Source organism: Prionailurus bengalensis, chromosome E2 (assembly GCF_016509475.1).
Source record: "Prionailurus bengalensis isolate Pbe53 chromosome E2, Fcat_Pben_1.1_paternal_pri, whole genome shotgun sequence".
Classification (NCBI taxonomy): Eukaryota; Metazoa; Chordata; class Mammalia; order Carnivora; family Felidae; genus Prionailurus; species Prionailurus bengalensis.
The window spans coordinates 28,188,298-28,214,812 of NC_057352.1; the positions used below are offsets into that span (position 1 = coordinate 28,188,298).

Sequence of the window (26,515 nt, forward strand, 5' to 3'; positions counted from 1 at the left end):
AATCCCGTTGTTACTTTCACAGGCTAACATAAAGTTAACAGTTAATTTAGGGGAAATTGACATATGTGCAATACTTAATCTTTCCATCCAAGAATAAGGCCCGCCTTTTCATTTATTGAAATCTCTTATGTGCCCCTCCATAGTTGATTTGGCTTGTTTGCGTGTCCTCTCCAAACATCCGAATGTTGCTTCCTGGGCTTGCTCCCTGGTCTTTATGCATTCTGTGACTACCGTGAATGGGATCCTTCCTTCCTCCGTGTTTTCTACTGGATGCTGTTTGCATGCAGGAAAGCTCTTGATGTGGGGGTATTAATTGTGCTCAAGCCCCCAAGCCTTTTGCACTGCGAGACGACGGCTGACACCAAGGCGCAGTGCACACTCCCCACGGGCAGAAGGAACTCGCGCCCTGCACCTGTGCACTTGGCAGTGCAATGCCCAGCGGCTGGCCCGTGCCGACTCCTTTTTGCCCAAATGGAACCAGTACGAGGGGCGCCCCGAGCAATAAGGCAGGGAGGGCCCCCACCCATGCTGTCGGAGCGAGAAAGGGCCTGAGCCTGCACACAAAGGCAAGATCCCACCAGCCGGCGGACAGGAACGAGGCTGGCAAAGGTGCCAGCCTTCACGCAGCCCCAGCCCTGTAATTAGGGCCCACAGGTCACTCTGGCCACAGCTGAACAAACCAGGGTGTAATTAACTTTCCACCCGGCTTTTTACACAGCAGCATTTCACCTTCGCCAGAAAAGGCGGGTCTGCCTTTCTGAAGGGGCTAGGGAAACACTCCTCAGTCCCAGTCCTCAGGAAGTGGGGGACAGCCAAAGGGGGAGCAGCAAAATTAGCCCACAGGGAGCACATTTTTTTGCTGTTGTTATTTGAACAAACCCCTCCCCATCTTTTTTTTTTTTTTTCAGTTGAGCATTCAAAAAAGCTATTTCTGTCTGGAATTTAGGTGGAAATTGCTCACTGTCCCCAGTTTATGTTCTCTCCATGAGCTGTTGGACCTCAAGTCTTAAATCAAGCTCTGTAACCTTCAGCAAGAACCTGTAACCCTCTGAGCCTCAGCTGCCCAATGTGTAAAATGGGGATGAATGGTTAAAAAAAAAAGGATCTCCATGCTGGGACTGTTATGAGGACTACATGGAATCATTCCTTGATCCAATAAGCACATATTAAGCACTACTGTGTGCCAGGCACTGGGCTAGTACATGACTCTTGTCCTTAGGAAGCTGAACAGTAGTGCAGGAGACCAGCAATAAACACATTAAAAACTATGACAGAGGGGCGGGCACCTTGGTGGTTCAGTCAGTTTAGCCTCTGGCTCTTGAGTTTGGCTCAGGTCATGATCTCCCACGTCGGGCTCTGCACAGAGTCAGCTCGGGATTCCCTCTCTCCCCCTCTCTCTGCCCCTCCCCCCCTCAAAAATAAATTAATTGATTAAAAAAAAAAAAAAAACTACTGCAGAATAACTCCTGAATCTGACCAGTGTTGTGCACTGTCAGGGGTGGGGCTTCAGGGAGAGCAATCAGGGAGGCTGCAGCCCAGACTTGGAGCCCTGGGGGGCAGCAGGGACCCCATGTGCTTCAAGAATGCCTCTCTGTGCTCAGTGAGGAGCATGGTCTGAGTCACAGACCAGGAAATGGCACCTGTAGCCAAGAAACCAATGCTCAGCTCCAACCTGGTCCTACAGGCAATTTCTATAATGGATCAAGTGCCCAGACAGGCCCAGAATTGGAAGCCTCAGTCCTTCTCAAGAGACTCCATCTGCCTCTCCATACCTATGATGAAAACCCAAACCCCACCAGTGATGCCTATAGCAAAGAGGGTAGGGATCTCCAGAAGCCATCGGGTGCTCTGGCCCCGGGGACCTGCCACATTCCAGGACTGGCACAGTGCACACCCCTGCTGACAGCCCAGTCCTGTCACAAGGAAGAGCATCCCTATGAAAGTCAGATCTAAAACATTACAACAGCACAGATCCAGCACCCAAATGTCCTCGGGCAGTCAGCCTCATTAATTTGGGCCAAAGCAGCAGTCAGTCTAAATCACAGAGTATCCTTAAAAGGTAGTATTTGTACCAGAAAGCCGTAAAACATTCCACCTGAATCCAGACTGAAGGTCCACAGCTGACCTGCTTCAATGAGCACATAAAAAATTGGAATCAGCCCCTGGGTAAATCAAACCTCTCGTACCTGCTTCCATGGTGCCCCAGGAAGTTCCCAGAGATACTTTCTAAAGCAATTGAAGTCCTCTGGGCTTCTAGAAGATGATGAAAAACACCTGCCTGCAACCGTTTATAGGGTCCAAACGTGCTTGGCCAACACTTCACAAACTGGGTCAACGTAAACTTCGGCTCACTCCCTGTTCTGACATCATTCAAGTTAGTAGGGCCTGAAGTAATGGAGACTTTCTATCATCAGTGCAGACAGCCACCAAACGCTCTGGACATTTCCTCATCTGTTGCCTACAAATGATGCTCCGTGAGGAACAGGCAAGCCCATCACAGGCATCAAGTCAGCCTTTGTGAACTCTGTTGTAAAATCCTAGTCTCCTGGCAGACTGGTCTAAATCTAATATTTTTGTAGTATATAGACACAGTACCAGGAACCCAAGTTTTATCTGCCTGAATGCTGCTATGTTAAAAAAAGAGGGATTCCCCTACCCCTCACCCCTAAAAAAGGGATAATGGAGAAGATCATGTCCCAGCATGGAAATCCATTCAGAAAATGTTCAGTAACAAATGCAGAATACAAAATGGCAAGTGCCCCCGACGCCAAGCCCATGAACATAAGTCACCCTGTGGGCAGGGTCTGGGGGGGGAGCAAGCAGGAATCAGTACTTGGGGTGTAAGCATCAGCAGAGAGGATGGCTCTTTGCTGATCTCACTTCGTGTCATAAGGATGCAGTGTTTGATGCCTTGTGGGTTTAAGGCTGGTTTCTCCTTGGACACAAATGAGAGACAATGAGGCAGAAAGATGGAGAGAAAGAGGGAGACAGAAAGAGATCTAGGTTCTTTTTTTTTTTAATTTTTTTTTATTAAGTTTATTTATTTATTTTGAGAGAGAGAAAGAGAGAGTGAGGGGGGAAGGGGCGGAGAGAGAATCCCAAGCAGGCTCCGCACTGTCAGCACAGAGCCCGATGGGGGCTCAACTGATGAACCGTGAGATCACGACCTGAGCTGAAACTGAGTCAGACGTTTAACCAACTGAACCACCCAGGCACCCTGAGGTCTGGGTTCTTGAAGTTCATGCTTCAACAGCCTCTCCTGGTCCCAGCAGAGCCTCTCCTGCTAAGGGACAATGGAGAGGGTGCCTTCTCAAGTTCCAGGATCTCTGCAAGTGAGGGTTCTTCGGTGCAGAATTCCAGGGGCCTGCTCTCCCTATGAATGCCACCAACGGCATCCTGGCAAGAGGCCCTCCCACCTTCCATGGTGAATTCACAGCCCCTCAGAAAATCTCCAAACCTCAGCTACTCTCCCAGATTCTGATGGAACAAGTCACTGCCCCACCCCCACCCCAACATCCACAGAAAGACACAGAAAGAGCCAAGAGGCCACCCTGCTAAAGCAGTTTTCAAGAAGAACCACACTCAAGACGCTCCCCCCAAATCCCCCCACCCACTCCTCCGTGCCAGACGGACCTGCTTGGGGAGGGGTGTGCAGTCTCCAGGTTCCAGGAGTAACAGCCCTCTTGCAGAACATGAGTGGGGACGAGTGTTGTTCACACCCAAGGCCTAATTCCAGTTCCAGGAGGAGAGGACAGCGGGATTGACAGGTGGCGCTGCCCTTAGGCCCCAAATTCACAAAAGCAGAGAGCGCCCCACCTTCCCTCCAAACAAGACTTGTTTGCTCCCTCAGAAACATCTGCCCAGCACCCAGAGCCCGCCTAGCCTCAGCAGAGCGTGGCCATCTCTGAAATGGTCTTTGTTGTCTGTTGAGGGTCCACCTTTCCCTCCAGGATGACAGAGTGGCCACGCTGCCTACCTGCGTGGTCGTCCCTAGTACAGCGACCCGTGAGTCTAGCCTGGGAGGACCTGCTACCACATTTTGGGCCAGTTCAAGCTTTAAAAGCAGAAGCCAATTTTCACACATCTTCTGCTAAAGCCCAATGTATAAAAGACTTTTTAACGTGGACAGCTCTGGCTGGAGTGGGTGTCAGAGCCCCCCTCGGTCAGACAGGCCCCAATACCCACCCCAGGAGCTCCAGAAACCTCTCTGGGGATGCAGTGGGAAACCACTGCAACTCAGAGACTGTGCAGGCGGCCTAGAGAGGGACTCGCTTTGAAAAATATGCCCACAATTCCCAGTGATTGATCCTGTCACTGGGTAATCCTCAGAACCTAAGACCTGAGGGAAAATCGTTCCTCACATATTTCTTCCACATCGGGGAGACTCTCCCAGACTGGGTCACACCTTTACTGGGCGGTAATGAATTTCTCAGGGATGCTATTAGGCAAGGTCGTTTCCCATACTCTTTTAAGGAATTTCTGACTCCCTTCCAATGCTCCGGGGCTTGGGGATATTCCTGGCTCCCGCGTCCCCATGGAGGTCGTTAGCGGGGTCCTGTTCGGAAGCAGGCAGGAGTATCGGTGGCCATCTGCAGCATCAGTAAAGATGGCTGAAGACCCTGTAGACAGAGCTACTGTGATGTCAGCCCATGTGAGGCTACGGAGAGAAGAGACAGCCATCGGGAAAAGAATCCTGCCCAGGACCGAAGCACAATTAGCTACTATTTCTAGCACAGACCCCCGATACACAGCCTCGAAGCCTCACATTCGTCCTCTTCCTCCTAGAAACACCACCATTCTCAGAGGTGTGGAGAGAGACAAGAGTACCTCCTTGGTTCTGAAGAATGGAGTAGTGCCCGGGATGGGGCCTCAGTCCACGAGCCACAGAGACTCCACGAAGCAGCACTCTTCAGGGGTCCGCAGGGGGCCTCAGGGGCCCCACATCAATGCTAATTGAGACCCGTGTGTTCTTTTACACTTAGCAAATAAAGACAATCACTTTTAATTAGAAGATCAATTAATTGATTGTTTTCAAAGTCAGTGACAATATTTCATCCTCGTATAGTTAACATCCCACCTCAGTTCTTGGCTAAATCAAGAAATACACAGGCATCTGTTGTTTTCTCAAGGATGAGAGTACACAGCCCAGGGTCCCGGAGAGGTCCTGGCTCAGCCACCAACTCACTAGCTGACCTCCATCAGTCACCTTTCCCTCTCAGTGCCTCAGTATTCTCCCTCAGGAAATGAGGGCACTGAAAAGCCAACCCCATACATCCCTTCCAATTCTGATTCTGAGCTTCTAAGTTGGCCATCGCCTCTGCCTATGGTTGAAATACCACAAGTTCCAAATGACTGGCATTTGGTTTGCTTAGCCCAAAAAAGTCCAAAACTGTAAGAGTCCTCTTGGGTCCACTGGTTTTGGGATCTGTTCCCTCCAGAGGTTGAGAATGAGGGACTTGGTCTAATCAAGGCTGTGCAGGTACAGGCGTCACTAGAGGGAAAGTCATAGCTCCCCAAACACTTGGCTTTCAAACTTCTACGAAGGCATGAAAAGTAGAGGAAGCAAGAATTTTGAGTCCCAACATACTTCCTACCAACCAATTTCCCCCCAAAAACAGGTGACAGGCCCCCTTTGGAATACTGTCTGAGATTTTTAGTTCCTTTCCCCCACAAACCAGCATCCAAAGTGTTTCATCAGCATGCATGGTGGAGAGAGATGCCAGGGATAGCTATGTAAGGAACACAGATGCTCTGGAATCCTTGCTCAGGGCCTGGAAATATGTCAACCCCCTACCCCTGGAGCATGGCTGCCACACCCCCATGCAATCCACATGCCCCCATTGTCCCACTCCATCCACCCACATGACCCAGACACACAGACACACATGAAACATGAGGTCTTAAATAGCTCCTGCAAAACTGTGGCCTTAGCCACCTTCTCTGAGGCTGCCCACAACACAGGAACCAGGGCCACAGTCTTGGCTGACTACAGGTTTGACAGGACAGATCCCAGCCACCCCCGTCCTCCTCAGAGAAGCAGGAGGCCAAACAAAGAGGTGGAACCAGATGCCTTTCTGCCTGTGCAGACATCCTGCCCATTGGCCTTTGAAATTCTCCCTGTCCCATACAAGCCCTGCCTCAGAGCACACTCCTTCACGCAGCTTTCCACACTTAAGCTACTTAACTTTGCACTAACAACCTCTTAATTGCTGGGTTTCTAAAAGGCCTTCCAGAAATCCAGGGTGCAGGCCGCACCCACTCATGGCCCATATTCTATAGACTGCAGTTTGGGGAAGCAGAGACAGGGTGTCTCCACCAAATTCCTGCCTGCCAGAAAGCTGTTGCTTTTATTTTTAATTTTATTTAAAAGGCGGATACAGGGTACCCAAGGCACCACAATAAAATGACATTAAACTGTAAAATTACATTATTAATTCTTTAATCTCACTCGAGGCTTCAAGCTGTTGCTATGTCCAATTATCCGTATAACCACCTGTCAGAATCCCAGTGTTATTTAGCATTACCTCCAGGACAGCGGTGGGCCCGGTGGTCCGTCAGGTCCGCCAGACACTCAAAGTCCTGCTGACAGTGATCGCAGGTGTAAATTGACTCCTCCTCCACGTCTTCATCGTCCTCATTTCTCTCCTCTTGACTTGTCACGCTGTTCCTGTCTTCCAGCGCACGGCTGGTTTTCCGATCACACTCCGGCTCTCCTTCCAGGCCTCCTGCCAACAGGAAGAATACAGTCCATGTCAGCTGACGGGGCCTTGGGAAGGGGTCTTAAAAGGATCGCCCAGCATTTATTAAGATACGTTTAATTACTCTACCTCCCAGGGTCCATTATTCTTGACACCTCTCAGTATATTAATATATGGGGGGTTTTGTAGCATGTGGTGCCATAATTCTCAACTAGATTCTTTAATTCTTGGTGCAAATCTTCTAGGGGGACGTCCTGTCATCTTCCTCTGTGCACGGATGCTGGGGGTCATGACCTGTCGCAGAGGTGAAGACGCCTTAGCGTTTTGTCTCCTGAAAACCCAATTCTCTTATACACTCCTCCAGAGCCTTCATCAGCTGCTCCTAACGCGCCTGAGCTTTTAGTCTCTCCCAAAGCCTTGCAATTTAAAGCAAGAGAGATCCCTTAGCCAAGTTCACCTTCCACACAGCATGCCTCCCAATGCAGGGATAGTGGCTCGGTTCTTTTCAAAGAGGTCCTGATTCTGGAATCAAGGAAGCACATGTGTTTGTGAGACCACAGATAGCCAAATCACAAGCTAAAACGTATCTGAGCCCTCACCCGTCCCCCAGGATAGGCCTAGACAGTGAGAACTAGCTTTGGAATCACCAACCAATGTCTTTACTTATTTATTTTTTTATGTTTATATTTTGAGAGAGACAGAGAACATTTTCACACACAAGCGGGGGAGGGGCAGAGAGGGGGCAGGGAACAGAGGATCCAAAGCAGGGTCCTCACTGACAGCAGACAGCCCAATGAGGGGCTCAAACCTGGGAACAGCGAGATCATCACCGGAGCCGAAGTCGAACGCTCAGCTGACTGAGCCACCTAGGTGCACCACCTCCCCCCCACCCTAGCCAATTTCTTTAAAATAAACTGCCTAGGGGCGCCTGGGTGGCTCAGTCGGTTAAGCGGCCGACTTCGGCTCAGGTCATGATCTCACGGTCTGTGAGTTCAAGCCCCGCGTCAGGCTCTGTGCTGATGGCCCAGAGCCTGGATGGAGCCTGTTTCAGATTCTGTGTCTCCCTTTCTCTGACCCTCCCCTGTTCATGCTCTGTCTCTCCCTGTCTCAAAAATAAATAAAAAACATTTAAAAAATTTAAAAAAATCAAATAAACTGCCTATTCTACACTTAGCACTGTGCAAATGGCTAAACCGTACAGAAAAGTGAGTTAATGATCATGATAATGTGATGCATTTCATTTCCTGTAGTGCCACACTTTTTCAAAGCCCTAACTCCATATGCATAGCCCCATTTCACAGTCTCTCCCATCCTACAGCTAAAAGGGGGCTCAAGCAATCATGTGGTCCTGCCCACAGACAGGGACAGGCTTTTTATCCCCATGTCATAGGTATGGCACCTGGCCTCCAGCCAGGGGGGCGCAAAATCCCCAGCACCCTACAGATGTTTAACTCGTAGACATCCTAACTCCTGTCTAGTGCACTTCCCTGCACAGCCGGGGAAAATGGAGCATGGCCTCAATCTGAGAGATTAATAGGGCACATCAAGAACTTGTAAATCAAAGCGCAAAAAAAGCATGGTAAATATAACACACAGAATGTATCAGTAATCTCAGTAAGTGTCAGTGGATTAAACTTCCTCATTCAAGTACAAAGACTCGAACTGGAAAATCAAAGCGTGTGTTATCCCTTCCACGGTCTGTCCTGGAAAACAATCTACCCATCCAGATTTGATGGGTAGCACCGATTTGAATTAAAGAGAGAAATCTCTGTTATGTGTAAAGACATTGATGCAAACACATACGCAGATGCAAAGATGTGCGTGTGCCCGCATGGGTGCACACGTGCATGTAGCACATAACACTGCAGTTACAGAGAAAGCCTTCAGCACACAACCTTTAAACCCCCGAGGACTAGTTGCCAAAGCCAGAAAGAGAAACGAAGCAAAGAATGCATTCGATTCGAGGTGGAAGCCACAGTCCTATAAATATTTCAATTTAGAACCAGATAATGTTATAAGGGCTCTATTTCTCCCATCTGCACAAAATGCGCACTTCCAAAAGCACCCGACATCAAGAACCTGTGAACACAAATCAGCTCATTGGAGAGCCAGCTGCCGCCTTCCGTGGCGGGGAACGTGGCCTGACACGCTGCTCGCAACTGCTCGGAGGCAGTAAAAATCAATGTTTCCATTTGTGGCCCATCAAAACATCTCTCTTCTTACCAATTAAGGGATGTACAATTTTTAGGTTCTTTTATTATCAGAACATGCCAACTCCCGGCAATACGGAAATCCCATTAAAAGCCAGGCAGCATATTTATCTCAGGAAATCTGATCGGCCGCTGCGGTGGCAACAAGAAATAGAAAGCAAAGAAATGAAAAATATCATTGAGCCTTCAATATTATAAGTCATCACATAACCACAGTTACACAGTCAAGCACCCGTCTCTGAAATTCCTAGTTTACAGTCTCTTTCCTTAAAAAAAAAATGTTCTGAAGGGGGGGGGAAAAAGAGAACTATCACTCCAGCTTTATCTATCACACCAACTCTCCAGATAGTTAAGTTACACACTTGTGTACTTTACTTAACACACTTGTGCTACTTTACTTAACACACAATTTAATAGACATATTTAATTTTTTTTTGCCATATTTACTTGGCAGCACTTCCCATAATAGCTCATCTAATCCACAACTGGAGCCACAAACATTACAATGCATTTGATCTCTTTAAATCTGGTACATCCTGTTGACTCAGTAGTAGATAAATCAGAATGTCAACTCTTAGGTTTTTATAAGGCAAAAACCCATAAAGTCATCCAAGAGTATAAATCTGTTTTAAGGAACTGTCACCTCCCCTGCCACTGTCTACTAATGGAAAGGCAAGGTGGCTGCTCACAAAGGGGCAGGGGAGGGGAGGTGGGAAGAGGTGGGGGGCCCCATCCCCTGACGTCCCACGGGGTCACAAGGGCCAGCCAGCCTGCCCCTCAGGAAGCCAGAGAGGAAAGATGATGGCCTGAAGAAGTTGGGGAGCAGGACCCCCCCTTAAGACCCAGTCCTGAAGGGGCCCTCTGCTGTGTCAGCAGATTCAGGACCTCAAAACAGGAAGCCTTCCATCCGGCTTGGGCTTTACTCCCTGTAAGACACTTTCATTGCCCGCAGTCTCTGAACCTCACACTAGGGGAAAAGAGTAAATGATGCTATTTTTCCACGTGCAGATGAGGAAACAGAGGCTCTGAGGGGTCATCCAAAGCCATGCAGGGGATTGAACCTACAAGTTCTCGTGTTAAGCAGCATACCCTTCTCCCAGACCCAGGGCCTGTCAGAGCCCTAAGCTCTCTAAGGCCCAGGAGGGGAAGAGAACAGAGAGCTCTGAGGGGGGCCCAGCCTCTCTGGAGCACTCTTGGGGTCTCCTCATTCCTGGACACTCTCAGTGCAGCTACTCAGGAAGCCCTGGGGATCGAATGAATGGGCCTTTCCCCCTCCACTGACCCAGCTCTAGCTGGTCAGGGGTGGCCCTGCCTGTCCCATGTCCTGTCTCCATCCAGTCCCGGAGGCCCCGTGAGTCCTTGCCTGAGCGAGCAAGGAGAAGGCAGAACTCAGAGGCCACCACTAGCCCTGGGTCCCCAACCCAAGAGCTGCCTTAAGTTTCTGACACCGTGATCTCAGTGTCTGCACCTGAACTACAGGTGACCCACTGGTCACTCCAACCAGCCCGGCTGGAGGAAGCAAAGTCAGCAGGCCGAGGAGTGCATTCTCCAGGGAGCCCTCGGGGTCTGGGAAAGACTTCCAGGAAACGGGCCCTGGAGCCTATCCTCCTGGGGGCCACCTGGAGCAATCAGAAGCCATGCTGGGAAGGCCCTCGCTGAGCTGAGCAGTTGTGAATAGGGCCCTCTCCTTGAGGGTCACCGAGCTCTGGACTCTCCCCCTCTTGACAAAGCTCCCCACCTCCCCAGCCTCACACACCCCTCTGGACAATTCATAGCCTAGTTGTTTTCAGATGTGCGCACCTGCCTTTTGGCCAGGAGTCCAAGAGCAGCTAGCGTTTACAGAGCACTTGCTGTGTGACAGGAACCTTCTGGAAGGACACTGGTGCAAAGCAAGGCCACCAGCAGTAGGTTTCAAATACAGTTGGTTCTGACTCTCTAACAGCTCTGCTACACGGTCTCCCCACTGTAGACACTCCATGAAAACAATGTTGAGGTATCTGTAAACCCTTCAAAATCCCATGTGGGGCCTTGTCCCAGCCCCGAAGGTCCAGGAAAAGTTCTTCCGGCCTCGTCGACTTATCACTTATGTCGCGGCCACACAGACCTTCTTTCAAGCCCTCGAACTGCAAGTTTGTTCTGCCAAGGGTTTCACGCTCCCGTTCCCACGTGACTCTTCCCCTGCCTAACAGGGCTCCCTGCGACCCCGAGCACCAATGTCACATGGGTGACATTCCTTCCCCATAGGGCCCTTCCCTTTGCCACCAGTGTGCTTGGCACAATGTTCACTCATGCTTTTGTAGGTTAATTTTTTTTTTTAATTTTAATGCTTATTTATGTTTGAGAAAGAAAGAGAGAGAGAGAGAGAGAGAGAGAGACAGGGCACAAGCAGGGAAAGGGCAGAGAGAGAGAGGAAGACACAGAATCAGAATCCAAAGCAGGGTCCAGGCTCTGAGCTATCAGCACAAAACCCGACACGGGCTCAAACTCACGAACCGTGAGATCATGACCTGAGCCAAAGTTGGACACTTAACTGACTGGGCCACCCAGCGCCCCTGTAGGTTAACTTTTTTCCTCCCTGCGGCTCCCCACATTTTCACACAGACATCAGCAACACCTTGCATCCCATGTGCTCTTCTGTATTGAGACCCCACACTCACCCATCAAGAAGAGGGGTCTAGGGGCACCTGAGTGGCTCAGTTGGTTTAAGAGTCCTATGGTCTCACAGTTCATGAGTTCAAGCCCTGCATCGGGCTCTGTGCTGACCGCTCAGAGCCTGGAGCCTGCTTTGGATTCTGTGTCTCCTGCTTTGGATTCTGTGTCTCCTTCTCTCTCTGTCCCTCCCCCAATGGTGCACTCTTGCTCGCTCTCGCTCTCTCTCTCTCTCAAAAATAAATAAACATTATAAAAATTAAAAAAAAAAAAGAAGAGGGGTCTAATTCCTGTCCACAATGGCCCTGTTGGGCTGGCTGGCTGCAGTAATTCCCTTGATATTAGAATGTAATGGAAGGAGCTCCTGAGTGGCTCAGTCGGCTGAGCGTTGGACTCTTGATTTCAGCTCAGGTCATGATCCCAGAGTCATGGGATCGAGCTCCACATCAGGCTCTGTGCTGATTGTGGAATCTGCTTAAGGGTCTCTCATTCTCCCTCTACCCCTTCTCCCCAACTCATATGCTCACTCTCTCTCTCTCTCTCTCTCTCTCTCTCTCTCTCAAATAGGAAATAAAGAGATTGCAATGGAAGAATGTTCTGGGATATCTGAGGCTAGTTCAGAAGGACTGCACTTCCACAGGGTCTCCTGATCTCTTGGGACACTACCAGGTAGAACCCAGCTGCCATACCATGGGAAGCCCATGCCAGAGAGAGAATGCAGGTGCTCCAGTGGACAGCCCCAGAGGAGCTCCCAGCAGCCAGCCATGGAGAGCACCAGCTTGGACATCCAACCCCGACGAGACTTCAGAAGCCAACAGACTCAACTCACTTGGCAACTACACAAGAAATGCCAAGTGAGACCACCAACCGACTCCACTCAGCCCACAGAGCTGTGTGAAATAGGAATGGTTGCTTTAGGCCACTGAGTTTGGGGGTGGTTTGTCACAGAGCAATAGACAGCTGGAATGCTCCCCTACCAGACCACAAGCTCCATGAGGGCAGGAGCTCGGTCGGTGCTCAGTACTGTCTCCCCAGCCCCTGGTACAGACAGACACATGGCAGGGGGCTCAGTGAACGGTCAATGAATGAACAAATTGGTTTCAAAGAAACATGTCTCTGAACATCAATATGGCCATGATAAGTATTATTAGGTTGAACCACATGAAGTTGCCATCTTCCTAGGTCAAAGAAGTCGACTATTGTCCACCTCAAATGGTTCCACCTAAAATACGATGGGACCACTCTGTCCTGCCAGCTTCTTCCTCACCTAGACTGGTGGACCCCGCGAGACCACATCTGTATACCTCATAGTCCCTGAGCCCAAGATATGGGTTTGGGGAGCTTTCTATGAGCAAAGAGAGGCAGTAACAAAACCCTGTGGATTCACTACTGTTCATTAGAAAGCAAAAATAAAACCTTTTTTTAAAAAAGGTTGGGGGGGGGGGGGACCCTGGCTGGCTCAGTTGGTAAAACGTGTGACTCTTGATCTCGGAATTATGGGTTTGAGCCCCCACACTGGGTGTGGAGATTACTCCAAAAACTAAACTAAAAGCTTTAAAAAAAAGAAAGGAAAGAAAGCGGTGAATTGTCCCACCCCAGGCCTAAGCAGCCTCACTGAGCCATTGCCCATGAGAAGGGACTTTCAAGGTGATTACACATGAGGGACAGCGGGCCCTGCAGAAAGGGTGTGCAGCAAGAGACGCTTGGCAAGAAGAGTGGCCTCACATCCTCTTGAGGGAAGAGGTGGCTGAAACCTAGCCAGGGATGCAGGGAGGTGACCCCGCCCACCCCCACGCTCACCCCACACCCTGACTGATACCACAGAGGGAGCACTTGCTGGCACTGTTCTATGTTCACAGCCCATGCCCTCCTCACGGTCACCCTGTGCAAAAGGTACAGTTGATGTCCCCACTCTGCGGATGGGGAGGCCAAGGCTCAGGACTACACACGAGCTGTAACACTGGGAAGCGCAGAGGCTGAACTCAAACCCAGGTCTCCTGACTACAGATCTCGACTCTTAACCACTGCACGGGAAGGCAAAAGGGGAATGTCTGTGAAAGAAAGGGCTGAGCAAGGGACAGCTGGCTGAGCCCAGTGCCAGGAAAAAGGGAAAGGGGATCAGCCCCGGGGTGGGGGAGGCTGCCCCACAGGCTGCCAGGTCTGGGAACTGAGCATTTCCTACCTTCTCAGCGAGGCTTCTGGAGCTCATGAGTCAGGGCTGGCGGGGCCTCACCACTCCCAAGGGCCAGCTGAGACAGGCTTAGTCTGAGAACACCAGTGAGGGTCTCCTCCCTCTGGCCCCGGCCCCCAGCCAGCAGGAGAGCCAGCAGGGACTGCAGTGAGAAGGCTGTCCCTTCTCTTCCTGGGAGGGACCATGGGGATCAGCCAGCAGGGAGCCCTGGGCACCCCTGAGAACCGACCAAGGACCACCGGGGGTCCCACTTCTGGGGCCCCAGTGCTGAGGACCTGCCCAGGGGAGGCAGGAAGCCAGGAGACGCCCCATAAGCCCAGGATAGACAGAACAAGGGCAGAGCTTGAAAGGCGAGAGATACACCAGGGCCAACGATCACACACATTGATTCATTCTTCATTCCTCCAACAAATATGTACTGAGGATCTACTTAGTGCCAGGCGTAACATACACTGATTTGCTAAAACATACAGGGCGCTCCATGGTCTCATTCACCTTGAGAGCCTCAAAGCCCCTACAAGGCCCATACAGAAGGATGCTCAACAAATTCGGGGCTGGTGAATGAGTGAATAGATGAGGCAATGAATGTCAAAAGGGAGGTGTAAGTGGCAGGTGGCAGCAGCCTCAGCCAGCGTCAGTTAGGGACCCAGGTCCCAGTCTTAGCTCCAGTACACCCACCACACCCCCTGAGTGACCTTGAGCAAGTCCCTTCCCCTGACACTGATTCCTTATTGTCTGTAAAGAGCCTCATCGTGACAGCCGTGACAGGTGGGGGCAAGGCTGCCCCCGAATGGACGGCCATGGATGTAAGGACTGTGCACCCGGCTAGACACGAGATCCACGTGAGGCCAGGAGCCCTGCGGGTGGAGCCCAGAGGCAGCTGCGGCCGCGCAGGTGGGAAGAGGCAAGGGTGCAGGGGAGCAGAGAGCAAAGTGAAAGCCAGGAACGGTGCCGGGGGACAGTGGGGATGCAGCCAAGCCAGCCCCTGGAGGGCCGGGGTCTGGGGACCGCCTCCCCCACTCCTCATGTCCTCTCCCAAGCAGACTTGGATGGGAGGCGGCCACATCCACCTCCGCAGAAATCAGAAGCACCAGACAGTGAACTCTAGGCGCGTCCAGGGCTGGACTGGAGAGCCCGGCTATACAGGAAGCTCGGGGAACAGCAGTGCACAGGAGTCCAGAGGGGCTGACGGAGCCAAGTTGCTGCAATAAAGGCGGCCATCAAGCAACGACACGCACCAGCAGCGGACAGCTGGAGTCACGTTCCAGGGACTGTCAGGATGACAGACAAAGAACGGAAAAGAATCTCAGACTGTGGAGCCAGCCTGTCTGGGTTCAAATCCGCATGCCACCACTTAACAGCTGGGGGACCTTGGACGAGTCACTTACCCTCTCTGAGAAAAATTGTAGAAAGTTAAAGTATTTTAATGAGGTAATAATAAGCCCGATACCTAGCCTGCAGGCCTTTTTGAGAAAAGCGTAACCACAATGACTATCTTATTTCTGCTGTTATCACTCATCCAAACCAATGCGTGCAGCATCGTGACTTCCGCAAGAGTTGGAGATACTGTTCCACAAAGAAAGCTCTAGCGGACCCTCACAGGCTCTTGAGGATGGAGAATGTCCATGCACTATGCCTACCTGAAGGCACGAAAATGTCCATACAGACAAGAAAATCCCCTGCACCAGGAGAAGAAAGTCCTGGGCTCAAGTCCAGGCTCCCCCCTTCCACGCCCTGTGACCCTAAGTGACAAGCCCACCTCCTCCAGGAAACAGCGTGACCTCTGCCGGGGGTCTGTCTCGGCCAAGCCCCCGGGCAGACGGTGTAGACATGCTTACTTTATAGCTCACAAGCCAGTTTTCCTGCGCTCTCCCCCTGAATGTAGTCGGGGGGCTCCCCATAGAATTCATAGCCAGGAAGGTGTCTACCATTTCCAAAGCGTTTTTCCTAGAGCAGCATTTTTCTTTAATAGAGAACGCATACTCCGTCCTAACAGCCTGCCTATTTCCTAAAAAAAGGGTTTTACTAGCAGCGTGTTCCCGAGGGCCAGAGTGGGAGGGAGCACTTCCAAAACCTGGGCGCTAGGTCAAACCCCTGGCTTAACCTCAGCTCGGCGTCTGGGCTCTGCCTATAGAGAAGGACACGGCTCTGTGAGCACTTTCGCATGCACGCCTGGGCTGGTGGTATGGAGGACGGGAGGGGCCGGGCCGGGGCTGGGCAAGGAGCCTGCCAACCCCAATTAGACACTCTGCTTGTGCATCCATTGCTGGCCCCAAATTCCACGAGGCAGCCACTATTTATCTTCAGATTTAAAATATCTGCAGTGCAGGCAGCAGGGTAACATTTAACACTCAGCCTAAAGGGTCCCCTTGGCAGCAGACCTGTAGGCAAATATTTTAACACATAATTTGCTGTCCAAGTTCCGTTTCTTAAATAAGGAAACAACTTCCGGATGGCTGGGGGGAGGGGGGCGGGGGTGCCTGTTGCTCCCCTGTCAGCGCTGACGGCTCTGTGAATGGAATCACAAAGCCATGGTCAGTCAGCCGCTGAACTTGACCTGGGCTGCATCACACAAGCCTCACTAGGATGCTCCGCCCTGGCTGATGATCCAGGACGGGGTACAGGGTCTCCCTCTCCACAGGCCCACGGCTGACCGCAGAAATGACTGAATCTTCCAGAGGATGTCTCTTTAGTTGTCAGGAATTCTAGAACTGAGCCCAAAATGATAAGCAGCATAGAGGATGGCAATCCCTTCCGTCAGACCAGACCTTCTAATTCATTTGTACCCCTTACCCATGGCCCCACAGGGGAGATGTTACCATTACACCTATTTTACAGAGGTCAAAACTGAGGCTCAAACAGGTGAGACAGTTTACCCACTCTCCCCATCACTCAGCCCATGAATGGACCAAAGCTCACAACTCCAGTGCCCTCTACTGTCCTACAAATGAGTAGGTCAGGTGGGGAGGCTGGGACAGACAGACACCCACCCAAGGGGGTGGCCCCTGCTCAAATCCTCTACATGGTCACCATATGGAAAAGTGAGGCCTGGTACAGATACATCAGCTGACTTCTTTTTTTTCTTTTTTTAAGTTTATTTATTTATTTATTTTGTTAAAAAAAATTTTTTTAATGTTTATTTATTTTTGAAAGGGACAGAGTGCAAGCTGGGGAGGGCAGAGAGAGAGGGCAACACAGAATCCGGAGCAGGCTCCAGGCTCTGAGCTGTCAGCACAGAGCCAGACGCAGGGCTTGAACCCACGAACTGTGAGATCATGACCTGAGCTGAAGTTAGACGCTTAACGAACTTAGCCACCAGGCGCCCCATTGTTTATTTATTTATTTTGAGAGAGAGACAGACAGACAGAAAGAGAATATGCGCACACACACACACACACACACACACACACGAGAAGGGCAGAAAGAAAGAATCCCAAACAGGCTTTGCATGGTCAGCTCAGAGCCCAACTCAGGGCTCAAACTTGCAAACCCTGAGATCATGACCTGAGCTGAAATCAAGAGTCAGATGCCCAACCGACTGAACCACTCAGGTGCCCCGACTTTCTTTTTCAAAGAACAAAATCCAGGGGCACTGGGTGGCTCAGTCAGTTAAATGTCCGACTCTTGACTTCAGCTCAGGTCGTGATCTCACAGTTCTTGGGTTCAAGCCCCACATCAGGCTCTGTGCTGACCGTGTGGAGCCTGCTTGGGATTCTCTCTCCCTCTCTCTGTGTCCCTCCTCTGCTCACTCTCTCTCTCTCTCTCTCTTTCTCTCTCAAAATAAAGAAGGAAATCCATATTTTTATGTGAAATCTCTGGATTTTTAAATGCTGACTTCAAGTTTTAAGAAGTACAACAGAGACAAAACAATAGACCTTGGAGGACTGGATGCGGGGTGGGGGCCAGGGTGGGGGAGGGGGGTCCTTGCCATGAAGCACGCCCAGCAGGAGCCATAGACACACTGAGCCCAGGGCAATCTGCTCGTTCCTCACCAGACAGAAAGGTTAGCTGGGCAGTGATAGAAATACGAAAGTGTCCCTTCTTTGGAAACTTAGAACGTGCGTTCAAATCCACTCCTGTGTGACCTCGACTGCTTACATTTCTGGGCCTCTCTTACCTCACCTAGAAAATGAGGATGATATCACCTCCCCCTGCTCAGGCCGCCCCAGGTCCCTGCCACCTGGGCCCCAAGAGCTGGAACACAAATGCTCCACACATCAAGTCAGTCAACAAACATTTCCTGAGTACCTACTACGTGTCAGCGGCTATTCTAGGTGCTACACACACATCAAAGAACAAAAGCAGAGCTGTTTAACAGGGTGAGGCTGACATTCCATCACAAGCACCTTGCCCTTTACGGGGAAATGCCTACAGAACGGATGCATGCACGACTACCCTCCCGGAGGGTGTTCAACTGCTGAGCCCAACCCCAGAGGCAGAGAGAGAGGCCGCAGATGCCCCCCAGCCCCAACTCCCAACTACAATGGGTAAGGAAGGAGCAGAAAGAAAAGATGGTAGGGAAGGAGGGAACCAGAGAGGGGTGGAGCAGGAAGGGGAGGAAAAGCAATCACAAACACCCTCACCGAAAGGGGGAAAAAATTATATTTTTGCAGCAAGTCGTTAACGGTGTCACTCCTCTGAGTCTCACCATCTTAATAAAATGGATCTCGCCGCATGCAGTAATGAAGAGCAGTCGGACAAAGCCACCCTGGAACCATGAAAATTGTGTGCTGCTACCTCCTCGTGACCTCCTGAGGCTGTGACCACTCTGCCCTCTCCTTGCTGTCACATTTTGTCTCTGACGGCCGGCGGTTGGGAGGGAGGGGATGGAGAAGTGGGGCCAGAGGTAGGCAGGGGAGGGAGGGCGGCAGGGCAGCGTGGGGAGCTCGGTAAATCCAGCTAATTTGTGGCCAGCACCGTGGCCTGGCGTTCCTAATTGCTCCTGAGCCTGGAGCGGGACTCAAGGCAAGGATGCTGGGGCACAAATCACCCCCTGGGGGCCGCAGCAGAAAGAGGAGCCCCTTGTGGGGGGAGGGGAGGGGCAGGGAAAGGCTGTGTACCCCAAAGCCAGGACCAGCGGCCAGGCTGAGCAAGTGATTCAGGGTCAAAGGCAAAAACACAAGCGGTACAGACAGAGCCCAGAGCCCTGGGGCCACACCGAGGTCACTGGGGGATCCCAGCAAGTCGCACCGTCCCTGGACCAAAGCTGCTCTCATCTGTAAACTAAGGCATGGACCGTGGAGCAGTCATTTTCAAAACAGCGCACCTTAGTGACTCATCACTGTGCCAGGGGCAGACCCGAGGGCAGAACTCTGACGCAAAGAAGCCCGCTCTTTCTGCCTTGGACCCGGGGACCCCACAGAACGGTGCTGTCTGGGAGGAGTCCCACTGTAAAACCAGAACATGTGCAAAAAGTTCACCCAGTGATTCCTCCTCACTGTCCACGTCCCAACTCAGTGAACCTTCACCCCCATGCGATCAGCCACCCATAAGCTCGGGGCGCTCCCTGGGCACCTCCCCTTCCTGCTCTGATCACAACAGCCATGGCCCTTTCTTTGCAGACCATCTGACCATCTCCTGTGCCAGTGAGCAGACCCCAAGCGGGCAGGGCCAACACCAGTCTTGCTCATCTTGCTCCCCCTTCCCCCACCCAGCACCCAGCACAGGGGCCGGCACACAGCAGGCGTTCAATACATATTTGTGGAGTGGACCAGTGAACAGCACCACCTGGAAAGGCCCTTCCTAATCTAATCCTCAGAGATCCAGCCACAGGTCTGTGCATCTCTGGGGAGGGTTGAAAACGGGCACAAAGCCAGGAACAGGCCCCTGATCCTACCCACCGGCCCAGAATGCAGGGGGCAGCAAGGATTCCCTGCCCTGGGTCTTCAGGAGCTGCCCTCCCAGGCTCCCAGGCTCCCAGGCTGCTATTGTAACCCAGAAGCTGCTGCTCCCCTCCCCAGTGACCCTCCCACTCCAAGCCTCCCATCCGGCCCCGGGAGGCCAGGAGCCACAGTGGAAAGGCTGTGGAAAGCCTTTAAAAATTAACAAGTTTCTGGGCATGGAGACAACCTGGTGTGCAGTGTGTTCCAGGGAATACCGAAGTGGCGCCTGGAGAACAGGGAGCGTGTCTGATGGAGTGGTTCTCACCATGTTGTTGCTACTGAGGGAGAAGCCAAATGGTGGCAATGCTCGGCTGGCAAGCAGCAGGTTCCCACTGAACCCCTCGTTCAGGCCCCCCACTCCTCCAGGGGCCCATGCGAGCAGCGGGCTTCTTCAGGAGACCAGTGGGTCCCTCCCCGCTTAACCTCATCCACTTGCTAAGTCCTGCCAGCTTTCCACGGATCTCCCTCGGGCCCACAAAAGGGTGTCGAGTGCCACAAGTGGGCTGCAAGACATTCCAGAAGTCTCCAGGAAAACCGGATCCTAGGACGGCTGATAGGACAAAGCCAATGGCCCACACAACACGTTTGAGGGGCCTCAGCATGAATATAGCTAACCCTCAGGCAGGGAGTCCCCCCGACTCAGGAGACGGATTTAAGCGGGCAGTGCACAGGGCCCACACCCGCCAAGGAGAGCGAGGCCTGCCTGGCGCCTGGGACTCGCAGAGAAACCTTCCCACACAATGAGGAACGGAGACCTGGAGAGAATTAACCACAGAGCAAAGGTCAAGTGGGCAGCGCAAAGGAAACTTCCAGACCCACCCCAGGGGCCCGGCTGGCTCCTCCGCCATGGCCAATATCCGCGTGATCTATATGCACACGCACACCCGCACCCCATCACCACCCCCCGCTCCTCCTCAAACTGTCACTTAACTCGGATTTCAAACTGCTTGCGATGTTCTTTAGTCAACATGAAGCAGAAACCTTTTATTAAATGCTGCTAATTTTTTATTGATCACACTGTGAATCATTTCATTTTCCATTACCGCAAATGTCTCCTATCAGGGCTCCACGATTACGCCGCTTTATTCCATCTCCAGCAACTTGTCACTTTTTATCAGTTTTCAGTTTCAGTATTGCTCGAAAATTAGCAAGCGGGCTCTCTGTATCATTACTGCTTTTGTTTAAAAAAATTTTTTTTCCATACAGGAAAGGTTATTATACTTGGAATAAATATACATGAATCAAATTCCAATGAAATTCCTCCCTGACTCTAACCAATTTTAGCATTAGCTTTTATAATTTTTTTAGGTTTATTTCCACGGGAAGACTGTTCATAATTATTGCTCGTGCTCTCCCAAAACACTTATGTTACTAAAGTGTGAAATGTCTTCTAACACAAAGACAGATCTCTGGGAAGTAATTACAGAAATGCATTCAGGGGCAATAATTCTATATTAGCCGTCAGCAGCAGACATCCTCTGAAAGGCACTTGTTATGAAGGAATTATTTGTGTTACCACTGAAGGCATGGCAGGCAAGCCCAAACTGAAAGGCTGCGTCGGACCAGAAACATGGGCTTCCTCATCAAGGGTCAAATTAAGTTTAAATCATTACCTTGAAGCCAAGCAAACGCGTACCTGACTGTCTATTGTGGAGACGTTTTTGAGACGCACTCAAGCACAACGTGGTCTTCCCGTTCCCAGCGTGGTGCAATTACCCTGAGTCTCAAAAGGATTCTGCCAGGAGCTTGTCACAATAGGGAGAGAGGAGGTGGCAGGGCGTCTATTAAATGCTAACTCATGTCACCAAACAGAATTTTCAAGAATTATAAATTGCTGAGATGCCTCGCAGCTGACCCCCTCGCGTTAAGAAGAGCCCAGAATATTATCAGGAAAGCGCAAGAATTTGCATCAAAGGCAGGAAAGGACTTTCTGTGGGGAGCCCAAGGGGCTGTAGCTGAGGGGACAGGGACCCAGTGGACTATCCCTCGCCCCGTGGAAGGTACAAGTAGGGGTCTGGGCAGCAATACCGGCTCCATCTGGGGCAGAGAAACAGCCTACGATAAGGACAGGTGGGAGCAGCAGTGGAGGGGACTAAGGAGATGCCTCCATTGTTGTCTGAGTTTTGTCCCTAAATCTCGGCATGACCTTGGGCCAGTCCAGTCACCTCCCCTCACTCAGCCTCAGTTTCCCCACCTGTAACAACATCCTGCATCGACATTGTGTGGGGGGTATTAGATGAACAATTGGAAACAAAGAAGGTGCAGCATGGGGAGCCTGGGTGGCTCAGTGGGTTAAGCTCAGGTCATGATCTCGTGGTTCCTGAGTTCGAGCCCTGCATCTGGTTCAGCGCTGACAGTACTGGAGCCTGCTTGGGATTTTCTCTCTCCCACTCTCTCTCTGCCCCTCCCCTTTTCTCTCTCTCTCTCTCTCTCTCTCTCTCTCTCTCTCTCTCTCAAAATAAATAAATGAACTTTAAAAAATTTCTGATTAAAAAAACAAAGAAGGTGCAGCATTAGCCCCTCCTGTTCCAGGCGAGATGCTCCCACCTGTAAAATGGCAGGGTTGATTCTAGGAGCCATTGAAGGAACCACCTGGCCTCTGAGAGCTGGGAGAAAGCTTCAGGAGAAGAGCAGAGTATCTCCCCAGGTTCAGTGGGCCCCAGGGACACATCAGGGGATGTATGGAGACCCTTACAAGCCTCAGTTTCCCACCTCTAAAAAGCTCACGCAGATCACTGCCCTGGGTGGTACTCATAGATCAAACAGTCAGACAGAGACATGGGGCTCTTTAATCTGCTCACTTACCGTTGTTTCCAGAGACTGGTACTTTCTAAGGCAGCTCAGGGCAAAAAGCCACTTGCTCTCATGGCACAGGGCCAGGCTACCCTGGGCAGTGCCAGCAGTTAGCCATCCCACCCCAGACCACGCACACTTACCTTCCCAGGGGCAGCCTTCCCATCACCCTTTGGGGCTCACTGGGGGCTGGCCCCACCCCCAAGCTCCAGGATCAGGCCCATGGACCCAGACCTGGCCAATCAAGGATGGACACGTGACCCAAGAGGGGCTACTGAGACAACACAACGTGACATAATCTTCTAGAACCACAGGGAAAGAAGTTACCCAAAGTGACAGCGGAGAGAGCAGAGCTGATGGATGGACGGGAAGGGGACAAAAGGTGTGTGAGCCATGCCCTTTGACCCACTCATTCATTCCACATCAAGGTTTCTATGCTAGAAACTTCTGTATCTAAGTTCACTGTGAGGATAGCCACCTCAGAATGATTTATAGCAGCTGAAAGAATTAGACAGCATCTACATTTCCATGGAGGAGATGGAAAAAGTGTAGAACATTCATGGAGTGGACTCCATGCCACAATTGAAACTGTGAAGAGATGTGTTTCCCTCTCTCTCTATCCCTCTCTTACTCGCACTCTGTTTCTCTCTCTCAAAGATAAATTAACATTAAAAAAAATTTTTTAGACCTGTGAAGAGGGCCACATGTATCAACAAGGATTAATCTTCCAAACATGATGTCAAGAGAAAGAAAAAAACGAGATGCTAAAGATAAACTATGGTAATACCGTAAAATACAGCAATGTTCATAGGAAGTTTAAAATGTGAGCCAACAGCATCTATGCATCACTTACCTGTATTTCAAGAAGAAAAACACACAGGGAAGTGGTAAATGGCCAAGCCCTGGATGGAGGGAAAAGACTAATGGGGAGCCCCGTTGGGGACTGGTGTCTGTCCCCCAAACAGAAGGGTACATTCCGGGTGGTCATTATTACCTTTTACATACCCGTAATACTGTTTAATTTTTAAAAAAACTATTGCCGGGGCACCTGAGTGTCTCAGTTGGTTAACCGTCTGACTCTGGATTTTGGCTCAGGTCATGATCCCAGGGCCATGGGATTGAGCCCTGCATCGGGCTCTGCACTGACCGTATGGAACATGCTTGGGACTCTCTCTCTCCCCCTCTTTCCGCTCCTCGCCCGCTTGCAAGCACACGCTTGCTCTCTCTTTCTCAAAATAAATAAATAAACTTAAAAAAAAAAACTATTGCTGAACCACTAAAAACTTCTACGTGATAAAAAAAATTTAAAGGACAGATATGGTGAATGGATTGGAGAATTTTAGGCAGAGAAGCCTCCTGAGAAAGGAGTCGATGCCATCCACAGTTTTTGCAGAATCTAACATCCAAGGGATTGTTTCCAGGTCATGTGGCGAGTCAGTGCCAGAGCTGCGGCTGGTCCTCAGGTCTGTTGGTCTGTTGGTCCTACCTCAGTCCTCTGCTCCTTCCCTACACTCAGTGTGATGAGGGGGTGGAGGGAGTTTCCAGCTTGAGCAAATAAATGGCATGTAAGGACTTGGTTGTACTGGGGCAGGAATTTCTGTCTTGCTCCCTGTGGAATCCCAGCACCTAGACCAGTGCCTGGCACACAGTAGGTGCTCAACAACTATTTGCCAAGTGAATGAATGAATGAATGAATGAGACTGGGATGAATGAAAGTCATGCACAACCATTCCTTAAAGTAGACCCTCTTGGACAAGACCCCTTTACGGGGCAACAACAAGTTAGTCATTTTTAAACAAATAAAGATTTTCCACCTTCATGTCAAAAAAAAAAAAAAAAATCAATGCTCCAACTCTGACTTCTCACCAATTTTCTGACCCTCCTATGGGTAGGCTGAGATTGTGAGTCATGGCTGAGTCTGGAAAACCACCTTTGGGGAGATGAGAATGGAAAACAGTCTAATTTAAGGAGGAGGCAGGTACTGCCTAAAATGCATCCCTGGCCCCCTTCCATGAGCACACATCGAATGGAAAAAATTACTCGAAGTCTCTCTATAGGAGAGCGTCTGATGGCTGGGCCGACCAAAAGGAGCGGGTTGCTAAGAAATCACACCAGGCAATGTCAGATGATCACTGCCACAGTCAAGATATGGTCAGGGTCAGAGTTCAAAACAGTTTCTGGAAATCTTTCCAGCGAAGCCCCTTTTCTGTGCAGGAAGAAGAGAAAAAGAAGCCATTTTGTTGGGCATCCACTGTGACCTCTACCGTATGAGGTAGGTACTATTACCAGCCTCAGTTACAGATGGGAACACTGAGGCCCAGAGAGGGGAAGGTCACACAGCTAGAGGGGGCAGAGCAGGGATTCCGATTTCCAAGAGTCAGGTGCCCCATCTGAGCATGGACAGTCTTTCCTGGGATACTGGCTTCTGAGCTCCTCTGGGTTCAGCGCTCTAGTGCTTTTTGCACTAGAACAGTGCAAGTCTATGCCACGGCTTGACCACAGCCTGCAGCCTTTCCACACAGACAATGCCGAATTTCCATAGGGTCCAGGTGCTGCTGTCCAAGTTCCATGGCATTAAATTAAGAGATGAGGGGCCACCTGGGTGACTCAGTCGGTTAAGCATCCAACTTCGGCTCAGGGCATGATCTCACGGTTCGTGAGTTCGAGCCCTGCATCGGGCTCTGTCAGCACAGAGCCCACTTGCTTTGGACCCTCTGTCTCCCTCTCTCTGCCCCTTCCCCACTCCTTCTCTCTCTCTCTCTCTCTCTCTTCTCTTTCTCTCTCTCTTTCTCTCTCTCTCTCTCTGTGTCACACACACACACACACACACACACAATAAAAATTTTTAATTAAAAAAAAATTAAGAGACAAGGCAGGTGGATTGTCACCTCCTTTTTAAGCCAAGGCACAGCCCAGCAGGGTGACCAGCAGCAGTTAGATCCACCAAAGGCATGGGCCCCAGGGAGTGGGGTCCCACAGAGACCCCAAGGTGGAGGAAGGAAAGACCAGGGCACCAGAGATGCCTAAGCCAGGACTCTACCCAGACTTCGAACAGGAACCCATACTTCCTGACCTTGGGGCTAATGCCAGGCAGGTAAGCAGCCCAGCCAGTGTTCCCACCTGGCTTTCTCCCCAGAACTGTGTCTGTATTTCCAAGCATCTTTCCTTCCCATAAAAATGAAGCTTTGCTCTTATTTCTGATTACAAAACCAACTGCAACTGATGTGAAAGATACAAGTCATACAGACAAGCATTAAAAAAACAGTAAAAATCACCTGAAATCTCACCACCCGAGGTCCGCGCCGTGACCACTCTGATGAACAGGGTGTGCCATTCACAGACAGACATAGCGATCACCTTGTAAGAATGGGATCCCGAGCCGCACGCCGATGTGTAACCTTGTACACTGTGCCCCACTGACCCCTGTGCTGCGGCCTTCTCTTCCAGGAATCGTCTTCAGAGTCTGCCTCTCCAGCTTCATCTAGAGGGAACTACTCAGGTTCCCAGCCTTGTTAAATACCAAGTCCCAGTAAATGAATTGGGGAGAAGAGGGGAGTTTGCTTAGAAAAGACTTCCTTGCTCTGCAAATGGGTTCACCCTACCAGTCCGCGTTAAAGGATTCTTACGAGTGTGCAAAGATTCCTGGATGTGCATGTCAAAGGGCCACCTGGGTTGGCATCACCTGGAAGGAGGGCCTGTTAAAATGCAGATGGCACTGTCCGGGTGGCTCAGTCAGTTAAGCGTCCGACTTTGGCTCAGGTCATGGTCTCCCAGTTCGTGAGTTCGAGCCCCGCATCAAGCTCTGCCTAAGCTGAGCACGGACCCTGCTTCGGATCCTCTGTCTCCCTGTCTCTCTGCCCTGTCTCGCTTGCAATCTCTCTCTCTTTCTCTCTCTTTCTCTCTCTCAAAAATAAAATTAACATTTTTTTTAAAGTAAAAAAAATGCAGATGACATATACCAGCAGCCACTCTCTGAATATGGGGCTCAGAAATCTGTATTTCAAGAGCCTCAGTATGTCTGTCGCTAAGTACCATCCAAGTATATTTAAAATAGAATCGAAATAATAATGATTCTCCAACATAATTTCTCTA

The 26,515-nt window shown here is 50.7% G+C and overlaps 1 protein-coding gene across 2 annotated transcripts in view; it reads right to left on the reverse strand.

The window, feature by feature from the left end:
- ZNF423 (zinc finger protein 423) overlaps positions 1–26,515 on the reverse strand; it is a 334,391-nt gene that overhangs the window by 213,420 nt on the left and 94,456 nt on the right. For both annotated transcript variants that reach the window (XM_043599153.1, XM_043599154.1), the window contains exon 3: positions 6,525–6,725. In XM_043599153.1, coding sequence (XP_043455088.1) covers positions 6,525–6,725 — 201 coding nt within the window. The remainder of the gene's footprint in view (positions 1–6,524; positions 6,726–26,515) is intronic.